This window comes from Pectinophora gossypiella, chromosome 1 (genome assembly GCF_024362695.1).
Source record: "Pectinophora gossypiella chromosome 1, ilPecGoss1.1, whole genome shotgun sequence".
Classification (NCBI taxonomy): Eukaryota; Metazoa; Arthropoda; class Insecta; order Lepidoptera; family Gelechiidae; genus Pectinophora; species Pectinophora gossypiella.
Genome location: NC_065404.1, coordinates 4599929 through 4611410, shown reverse-complemented (window position 1 = coordinate 4611410; position 11482 = coordinate 4599929). Strand labels below are relative to the sequence as shown.

The 11482-nt window shown below is 37.9% G+C and overlaps 1 protein-coding gene across 2 annotated transcripts in view; it reads left to right on the top strand.

Annotated features, from left to right (window-relative positions):
• Positions 1-4758, top strand: part of LOC126381778 (myosin-VIIa) — an 81868-nt gene extending 77110 nt beyond the window's left edge. For both annotated transcript variants that reach the window (XM_050031260.1, XM_050031266.1), the window contains 3 exons: positions 232-431; positions 1037-1304; positions 2535-4758. In XM_050031260.1, coding sequence (XP_049887217.1) covers positions 232-431; positions 1037-1304; positions 2535-2741 — 675 coding nt within the window. In that variant the 3' untranslated portion in view covers positions 2742-4758. The remainder of the gene's footprint in view (positions 1-231; positions 432-1036; positions 1305-2534) is intronic.
• Positions 4759-11482: the final 6724 nt, after the last annotated feature.

Below are 11482 nucleotides of genomic sequence, written 5' to 3'. Positions count from 1 at the left end.
ATGCAATCCAATCTATAAAAAGAAACACTATAAGCTATGAAAAATAATGTTTGCTTTATCAGTTGTCAGCTGGCTGGAATAGGCAAAAATAGAAATTGCATTATCATTGACTTTCTTGACTTTATGTTATAAACCGGTCCGTAACTCAAGTTTAGGGAAATATCATACCCCGATAAACGGTATCCCTACCGATGAGAAATTGATGACTGATTGACTGTTGCGTTTCCGTAGGTATTCTTCATGAAGAAGTTGTGGACGAACACGGTGCCGGGCAAGGACCGGGCAGCGGACGTGATCTTCCACTTCCACCAGGAGTTGCCCAAGCTGTTGAGAGGGTACCATCGTTGTGGACGCGAAGAGGCGGCGCGGCTCGCAGCGCTGGCCTACCGCGCGCGCTTTGGAGACAACAAGCAGGAGCTGCAGGCTATACCGTGAGTTCTTACCTTACTCTTCTGAGACCCTTTTCAGATACACTAATTTCACAAATCAACACACTCATACACAAACTATACATGCATTAAAATCTGATCTGAATCATTAGAATCATGCATACATGAGTTTTGCACAGGCAATTTGTTGCTTAAGGAAACACTAGTATACTTTTGTGAAAAAACTTATATGAAATAAACATTCTTCTTCTTCTATCGTGTGGGTTGTGAGGTGGATTACCAACCTCAGCAACCCTGGTGTCAGGGTTAATATTGAGCCGCCAAAGGCCCCTAACATACCTCATGTAACATTGTTGTATTGTTTTTCTTATAATAATTTCAATCAACCGGAGGGGGAAGCCTGTGCCCAGCAGCAGGACGTATAAAGGTCGTTTATGTTATAACAAATAATTAATTGGGATAGGATTTTAAAAGGACTATGTGTCTTACAACTCTAAATGAAGTATATTTCCTTAAACTGGCCACTTTTTGTGCTATCACGGTAGATCATTATAATAATATGGTCATTCTCATTCTTCTTCAATTTTCTGGATCTCCGCACGCTTTACCTTTATTACCCCCTTATTCAACTTTCCTCATCATTGCAGCCAAATGCTTCGCGAGCTCATCCCAGCGGACCTGATCAAGATGCAGAGCTCAGCGGATTGGAAGCGCGCCATTGTCGCGTCCTACAACCAGGACGCCGGCATGACGCCCGAGGATGCCAAAATCACCTTCCTCAAGGTCATCTACCGGTGGCCCACCTTCGGCTCTGCGTTCTTCGAGGTCAAACAGACAACAGAACCGAACTACCCCGAGCTCCTACTCATCGCCATCAACAAACACGGCGTCAGTTTGATCCATCCGCAAACTAAGGTAAATTATTTTTATAACACCCAAATTATTTCGGTAAACACTCCGCCTGAAGCTGCTACAGTCCTTTGCTGTTTGCATTAGGCATACGATTAGTACCGTTTACAACGAAAGGATAAAATACCTGCCAATATTTTAATACTGATGGCTGTACACTGTCAGTGAGACACCCCAAGGCCGTGCCAAGTGCGAGAGAGTACATGATAGCTCTCGTTTAAATTCTCGCAGGCAGGCCTATTGGGCACGAGATCTCGGCGAGACCCCGCGGCGGGCTGAGTTGGAGAGTGTACATGGTAAAACTTGACGAGATCACTCGCTAGAGAATGTACAGCCGCCAAAAGGGAGTTCCACTCGCCGAAATGTATAAATATCAACACGCTACTCTTCGCCGCCTGTCCACCAACACAAAACATTCTCCAGTCCCACATTGACTCATCTTAGATATTCAAATTTCATTTCCTTTTAAAAGAATAACAATAACAGAATACGTTTTGATAGTCAAATTTTCCCACCGATTTGAAAGGTGTTATGACTACTGGCCCGCAACAAAACAGTGGTATTATTGCATAACATCCCATTATTACAAAACGACGGTTCCCGTGGGGATCGTAGTTTGTTTAGTTTAGTAAAGAAATAGTTATTAAAATCGAGTAAAACCGTCAAAACAATTAATCAAACAATTGATAAGGAACTCTACTCTTGTGGGAACATTTTGAATGGCGATAAGTACTTAGATTGACATCTATTTTTGTATTTACAAACTTAAAGAAAATAATCAATGTGTTATAATAACAATAATTTTCTTTTCGCCCTTTTTTGGCTTCTTTAGAACTATATTACAAAAATACAAACTTAGTAAAAAACATAAGCATAGAATAATACTACATACAAACAGAACGGTAACGCTCCGCCAATTCCTATCGGGTGCCTACCTCACCCCCTCTGGGTATTACTTCACTCTTAAATGACGTAAGAGCGCGAACTGTGTCACAGTTCAAAATTAATCATTATTGGTAATCAAAGATTTTTGTATCATAAGCACTATCCTCTACAATACGACAGCTGACGGGTTAAAAAGGACACTTTTTGACATTTGTTGGCATTGCGCACTTACTTTTATATGCGCTAATGTCAATTTGCAATATTGCTGTTTAGATGAATGGCTTCGATGCGGCCTTTTGATCCACCTTATCTACGCAAGTATACTTCAACTAACCACCTCTTTTCTTGTAGGACATCCTGGTCACCCATCCGTTCACGAGGATATCCAACTGGTCATCAGGCAACACGTATTTCCACATGACGATCGGCAACCTAGTTCGCGGCTCCAAGCTGCTCTGTGAAACCTCCCTCGGCTACAAGATGGACGATCTGCTCACTTCCTACATCTCCCTAATGCTCACCAATATGAACAAACAGCGATCCATGCGTGTCAAATAACTCTAGGCTGTTACAGAAGGGTCTTCGAACACCAGTGGTCAAACTGACAACAGTTAACGCAAAATTATCCTAAAATCTTTGGTCTTATGCAAACATCCTGTTAAAACTTACATAAGTTGGAGACATACATAAGTTCTAAATGAATATTAGCAAAATGACAAAAGATTCCAGGATATTTTTGCGTTCACGGATGCGATATTGACTTCCGATGTTCGAAGCGTGGTTGACCTTTGCAAACTTGGACTTGTAAGTTTCTACCCGCCAAAAGTAGGGTTATGTTTTTTCCACGTGCATTTATTTGCAATCTTAAACGAACTTCTTATCTACCTAATCTAACCGTTTGTAATATTATATTGTTATTTTCTATCTTCTAACTTCCAAACTACTTTTGTTTGTCATTTCACGAAGTTGACGTCAGTTTACAATGTCTTATCTAATGAAATTAATATAGGAATAAGTTTATCCTGAGAATTTTTCGTGTGACAGATGGAAATTGATTACGTAGATTAATAGGTACTGCGGCTATAAAATAATCTTATGAAGTACCAACCTTTATTTTCTAGGTTTTTCTTTGAAATATCACTTGCTTCATTTGTTTGAAAGTTCAAGTTTGCAGAGATCATATCAATTATGTCTGAAAATTTTAACATCAATGCATTATAGATAGACTTCAAATTTGTTGTTGGTTGAGCATTGTTTGGTAGGTCATTGAACTCTGTCAAATACCTAACAAAGTTTAACATGTCCGATATTACGTAGATTTTTACTGTATCCGTCCATTTACAAACGTAGGAATAAATTGTATTTTATAGCTACATACATATATAGTAGAAAATCCACTATTTTTATTGCAGCGTGAAATATTCCAAATCGCTTACGGCTAAGGCGTATAAATAATATGTATATCAGTTATGAATATTTTGTATTTAAGTACAATTCTCAACGTGTTTCATTTAATCGATTAATTTAGACCACTTTATATAGCATTTAAAGTAAATATTCATTTATATAAAATACGTATATAGAGACAAATTTTGTGAACAATACGTTTTAGTGTGTGAAAACTGTATTGTTTAAAAATAGATTTATGCTATTTTAACGCAGCATAGTTTTCACATGACTTCAACCGAAAAAAGATCTGTTTAATATTTTTATTGAATGTAGAATAAAATAGTATAGGACCCGATAAAGCTAAGCGAAAGGTTTATATTTTCATAAATATTTAGTATATTTTATAAAGAATTTGCTACTTGTTGCCTTAATAAGTGCCTAATTGCTTAATAGTGTAATTGTAAGAGGGACAACAGGATTGTATGCATGTACAGTCACGAGCATTAACATGATACACTTTAATACCATGTCACATTAAACTTATTTGTCAAATTGAATATAAAGTCTCAGTAAATGTCAAACATGTTGTGCGACATGGTTCTATAGTGGGTGCATGATACTCACGACTGTATAGCGAATACTAACTTTAGATTATGTAATGGTGTTGATTTTGGCAAAATAAAGTTTAGTTTGAGAGTTCTAAAACTAGGTCTGTCTCTTTCTTGCAGTAAGCGTAAGAGAAAGACGGCACTACTTTGAATGCTGCTAAACTAAATCATAATTTAATACGCCAAAACCGACACCTATGGTGCCTATTCAGGCGGACACAAACCTAACCTAATTTCAGTTTGACAGCTGTTCAAACTAATGCCGTTCTTCACTTACAATAAGTGCAAGAAAGGGATGGAGTTAGTTTTAGTCCTGTCAAACTAAAATTAGGTTGGTAGTTGCCCGAATTGGCACAAATATCTTACTTTCGTAATGTTAGAGTATTGGTAATCACCTAACATAATTTTAATATTCTATTCTCGTTAGAACTGCATTGTATTTATTGTCTAGGTAAAGGTAAGTTTGTGTAAAATTGTCCATGTATGCCATGAGTCCGTGACAATACTATTTGTTTTTTTTTTCGCTTTAAAGTCAAAATGTTGCATTTGTGAGTGGTTGTAAACATGAGTCACAATCATTTGCGAGTTTTATTTCCCTCCTCTCATCAATTGAAATAAACCTTAATGTAGCAGATATAAAAACATATTCAGTTCAAAATGAATAATGACTATAATACAAATCTAATCAAAAGCTTTCTGCTCATCTGCCAATATAAAATCTGATAAAATAAAAAATACCCGGAAAAGCAAAAAGTTACTGTAATGAATGCAACTTCAATATTACTACTTGGACGAAATCAGTAACTCCATACAAAAGACATCAACGAGAGCAGATTTTTTTATGCGATTTCATACAAAATCCCACTTCCCGACCGCTAACACTCCCCTCAGACGACGCCCTGAGCCAAGGTTAGTGCCTAGCTGGGCAACCTCAGCCCTGTAGTCTTAATTTTTTGTCCGGTGAGAGCCTTTAGTGCTCCTCATTTGTCCGGCCAAGTAGTTAAAGCCATTTGCGGCAAATCTAAAATAAGTTACGTCAAGAAAAAGGAAAAAAAAGCTGCTGAGACTTGTGGTAACGTCTCTGTGTACAATAAGTTAGATCAACACACACTCATACACAAACTCACACCTGTAATCCCTAATAGGGTGGGCAGAGCCACAAGGAATCTGAATACTTATGATTTGCACTCATTCCTGATACGAAGTCCTAAATTAGATCATCAGCTCCCTAGCAGTATGCCGTTTTTCACGGGTTCCGCTTACCTAACCTGAAGACAGGACTGGTTTTTTACAGAAGCGAGTGCCTGTCTGATCTTCCAACCCGCGAAGGGAAAACCAGCCCAAGACAGGTTAGGTCACATACCTCCGAAAATGCATTTCTCGGGAATGTGGGTTTCCTCGCGATGTCTTCCTTCACCGCTTCTTCTATCGTGTGGGTTGTGAGGCGGATTACCAACCCCATCCACCCTGGTGTTAGGGTTATTATTGAGCCGCCAGTAGAGAAGAAGAACATGAATTCGAAAACCAATCCTCCTGAAGTCCTAAATTAGATAAACAGGAAATATATACACAAAAATCACTATGATTCACCGGTTTGATTCTCAAACGGGGAGTATCAATGAGTTATTAAGTAATTTATCTTACGTGCAATTTTCACTAACTCAATTGCCTCGGCCATTATGGACAGCGATACGGCTCACCACCTATCACGTTGCCGTCGGTCTAACAGAAAATTAAGCAGCGAGGTGAAACGTGGCTACTCAGAGGTACCTTTGATTAACCAATTTGGAATTTGGTCTAAGAGAAAATTCAGGATAAGCGCGGCTACTCAGATGTACCTCTGAGCCAATTTGGAATATGTGAGATTATGTTATGTTTTTCTTCTAGTGTGGTAAAAAATAGCCAATCAGCTCGCGACACCAAACACTCCAGGAACCCGCCGGCGTGGTCGACGATTTCCCTCAATCAGCGCTTATCGCTATCGACCCACTAGGGTCGATTAATTCTTTCAAATATTTTTCCTCTCAGACGACGCCCTGAGCCGAGGTTCGCGCTCAACGTGAGAGCCTTCAGTGCTCCCCATTTGTCCGGCCAAGTAGTTAATGCCGTCTGCGGCAAATCTACAATAAGTCACATCAAAAAATTAAGGTAAAAAATATCTCTTTATCAGACTTCTAAGCAGGAAGCTTCATATTGCGATCTGTATTGGTTTCATTGTATACCTATTATGCCACGTCTACGCAATGTGGTGCAACGTTTTTGTTGTGCTGTCGCGCTTATCCAGCACAAGTATTAATATGTATACACTTTGAAACCATGTCACATTAACTTTTTTGATTAATAAAACCGTAAGTCTCATGAAATGTCAAATATGATAGTGCGACAGGGTTCTAAAGTGGGAACATAATATTGGTCATTACTGTACACATCAATGTAAAAACATCGTTCGGAGAACTTGGCGTATAAGAGTTCTTACATACTTACATACATAAATTCACTCACTTTATCCTTAATAGGGTGGGCAAAGATATAAATAATCACAACAACAAAAAAGACAACTCAAATACCTTTAGTCCCGTCTGCCATCACCAATTCTACCACCAGTGGGGTCAGATAGTACTTTTTAGTACCATCTACCCCCATGGTGGCAGAAGCAACTAAATGTGTTCTATCTGCCACCACTGGTGGTATAATTGGTGGTGGCAGACGGGAATAAAAGCTCAAATACAACTATGTTCAAATACTACTAGGTACGCAAAGTAAAAACAGACACTGTTGATACTTAGTCCTAAGATGAATATGACGAACCTTATGATGACAAGGGATCAGCCTATCGTCCATAAAAATTGACCATCATGTTAGAAAGGACATAATCCCTCTGTTAAATTTTACTAACACATTTGGCTCGACCATTATAGACGATGCTATGCTTCTTTGTAATTGTTTTGTGAAAATTTTAAGTGATGTTATTATTTCTTCATTTCTGACTTCTTTTTAAAAAAAATATATTATTTTAATACAATAAAATAATAATTAATTTCAATTATTAATTTTTAATTTTATACAAATATATATTTATATTAATTATAAAAAAATAAATAACAAAATAAATAAAAAAAATAATAATAAATATATATTTATTTATTTTTTATATATATATTATTTTATTTTATATATTTAGTGATGTTATTGTCTTGTTTTTGTGTGTGGCGTCCTTTTATAATAAACAATTTATATTCTATTCTATACGGCTCATCACCTATTACGTTGGTCTAACAGAAACCTCAGTGAGGCGTAGATACTTACTTTTCCTCGCGATGGATGTACCTCTGACTACCTCAATTGGGATAAAGTCGTGAGCTAATGCTATATGATTTTACGACATGACCGGAAAGAGAAGCATTTGAACGTGTTCTATGTTTTTTTTATTTTTTAATCGCTCCCAGTTCAAGATAGAAGCTTAACTCAATCCTTACTCATAATGATTCAGCGCCAGAATATGCGAAGTCATCCAAGTATGGTGCAGGCCACGCCTTAACACGAACCCTGCCAATGATGCTCAGTTCTACTTCGGTGACCACAAACAACACCGCCCATGTACCTACAACCTACTCATTTGTACCAAACCTTAATGTACCTAGCATTGAGCAACAAATTAACAAAGATTATACTCAAATTCTCTGTACTCAAGTCATCATCATCATCATCAGCCCATTAACGTCCCCACTGCTGGGGCACGGGCCTTCCCTATGGATGGGTAGGGAGATCGGGCCTTAAACCATCACGCGGGCCCAGTGCGGATTGATGGTTATTAACGACTGCTAATGCAGCCGGGACCAACGGCTTAACGGCTGTACTCAAGTACTCTGTTTAATTGTCAACGTGTTAATACCGATTGTAATGGAAATTATTTGTTTTTTTTTTTTTGACGAATTATATACTAAACCAGAGGATCTAAAATTTTTAAATTAACGGAATCCTCACCGAACATTGTTTTATGGAACCCCAAATAAAATGATTTCGAATAACAGTTTACTAGTGGTAAATAGGCGTGAGTTTCTGTTTCTTATGTACAGAATGTTAGTGACATCGTACGAATACTTAGGGGGAAGTTTCAGACCAGCATTCGGAGTTAATCTCAAGTGGAATTTTCCGTCGCAAAATTCATATCTTTTTTGTTTTTTTTTAATTATTTTCATTTCTATACATTTGCGATGGAAAATTCCACTTGATATCAACTCATAATCATGGTCTGAATCATCCCTCAAAGTTTTTATTACAATGTCTCTTAACACCTTGTATAACATTGTTAACTGGTGGTAAATTATACAGGATGTTAGTGGCACCGTAACAAATACGCAGGGAGATGATTCAGGCCATGATTCTGAGTTGATATCAAGTGGGATTTCCTGTCGGAAAATTCATGAAAATTTTTGTGTTTTTTTTTCAATTATTTTTAGTTCTATACTTTTACGACGGAAAATTCCACTATTTCCACTTGATAATTACTGAGAATAATGGTCGGAATCATCCGTCAAAGTTTTCGTTACGATGTCACTAACACCCTGTATAGGTAATGAAGTGTATGTGTGTGTGTGTGTGTGTATGAGAGAGAGAGAGAGAGTGTGTGTGGGTGTGTGTGTGTTTTTGTATTTGTAAAAATAATATCGCGGAAACCTGGTGACTTCGCCACGGAACCCAGTTTGGAAAACGCTGAACTAAAGTTCGATGAACCTGCTGTCTTTAGTGTTTATTTTGTAAATTGCAATTTTTAAATGACAATACAGCAGTATCTTAGATACCTACACAGTTTGTATGAATATCCTTAATTACCAAAAATTATGCACAATTTTGTCTGCATAACGGCACACATAGCGATTAAGGTAAAAGCAGGCTATTAGAAAAACTGTTAATTAGAACAAACAAAAAATATATATCCGTAATACAGTTCGTGAGAGACTCCCACGGCAGCGCCTATTCTTGAGCTGAGGAATAATGATGGCTCTGTGCCTCTATTGTAGCAACCAGCAGGAAGTCATTTATCTAACATCAAGAATATGAGTGTTTACAGCAATTTCGTGTCGTTTCTCATACTAAAGTGTGCGATTTTCGGACGAGCATAAACGCTGAATAGCGTGGTGACTTTTCAAATTTGTTCTAGAATCGAAATAAGTTCGAAATTTAAACATGTAGCTTTTTAAAAACAATGTAACCTCGTGTCATCAAAACTTACAATTCTACACGTTCACTACAAGATACTCACAAATACGTGTAAATTACGTTTATAAAAAAAATATAGAGGGATTGTAAAATATACTTGTGAAGTAATTATTGACACTTGTAACATGTAATTTAAGTACATGTAGTTTTGATAAACAGCAGGCCTAAGATGCGCCTCGTGATAAAATTTTGTCACGGTCATTTTATCGATTCTGACGATATAAATATATCGTTTTGTCGATTGGTGCTAATATGTGAACCTAAACAAGTCATGTCGTTCTGTCAAAATACGAACAAAATCACGTTACACGCGTGTTAGGGAGAAAGAAACCTGTCGATTTCGACAAAAGTTATTGAATCGATCGATAATTTTACCACGTTGCGCATGATAGTCCTGCAGTAAGTGACGATGTGGTCTAGGGTGAATCACGCTTACCCAGCAAATGCTTAGTAGCTTTAGCTCTAAAGATATGAGAATCAAATTGCGCATTCAATTCTAGAGGCTAATGAAGCATTAATCATACTGTTGATTGACAGTAGGCCGTGTTGCGAACCTATTACAGATCTTTCTATTTGAGCCTCTTAACAATGGCCGCATAACTCGAAGCAATCAAAGTGTCATTACAGAAATTGTCTTCCTGCGATTTAATAAAAAAATAAATACTTGTGTCTTAAATTATATACGCAGCTCGTCACAGGCGATTTTGTGTTTAGTAATTTTAAAGGTTTGATCACGCCACTATTCCGAAGAAACGCCGTGGTAGCCCAGTTAGGCCCTGCGCAGACGACAGACTATCCGTGACGCACTTTTTAGTCTGTGAAAATATAACCTATGCAATTATATGCAGTAACGCGCCGGACTTTTTGCGCGTCGTGTGCGTTACTGCATATAATTGCATAGGTTATATTTTCACAGACTAAAAAGTGCGTCACGGATAGTCTGTCGTCTGCGCAGGGCCTTAGTAGAACGCTTGCCTCTCACTTTGAGGTCACAGGTTCGAATCCAGCACAGGCCTAAACCAATGGTTGTCGAATTTGTTTTCGAATTCATGTTTGGATCATAAATGATTATGACGTGCTCAGCGGTGAAGGGAAACATAGTGAGGAAATCCACATTCCCGAGAAATGCATTTTCGGAGGTATGTGACCTAACCAGTATTGGGCTGGTTTTCCCTTCGCGTGTTGGAAGGTCAGACAGGCAGTCGCTTCTGTAAAAAACCGGACCTGTAAATCTTCAGGTTAGGTAAGCGGACCCTGTGAAAAACGGGATAATGCTAGGGAGATGGTGAACACGCTACTATGGCACGCGTAATTATTTCTAAATAATAGAATTTATAATCTGTGAATTCGAATCTGTAATAACCCTGTTCGGGAAAAGGTTGACTTACATCGCAGTGTTACTGGTTCGAATTTTGGGTGGTCCTAACCACTGAAGTCAACTTCATGTGTTTGAATTCATGTTTGGATCATAAGTAATAAAGTATGTAATTGATATCACATGGTTTCCAGGATTTGCGCCCGGTTAATGGCAGTCTGGGGCCTGTTTAATAAAACTTACAATTGTAAATTACAACGACAATTTGATGTTCATTGCGTAGCTAATATGAAACTGCAAAATATTCGTGATCACTCTCACACTCCGCAATGTACATCAAATTGTCATTGTAATTTACAATTGTAAGTTTTATTAAACAGGCCCCTGGCCCTATTACACGGGACTTAAATAAAGCTGGCGAAGTGGTGAGAAGTGGGTGTACTATATATTTATACACCTCTGCCTACCCCTTCTTGAATACAGGCGTGATATTTTATACATTGTTTTAAGTTTACGCGGTTATTATCATAATTAAAGCACATAATAACGGGTTCTTACCGCGTTTACCGCGAATCCAGTAGTAGGTGTAGTAAAAAGCTTGAAACGGCCTAATGTGGTGAAAAAACGTGAGGACACAGTGAGTGCGGTTTGTCGTAGTGAGTTTCGTGCGAGTTCAGATGGTTCCGAAAATTCCGATATCAAAAACATAAACAAGCGGCAAAGAAAGAGGGTAGACAGATATGTCTGCCCGTAGAAAATTATGGATC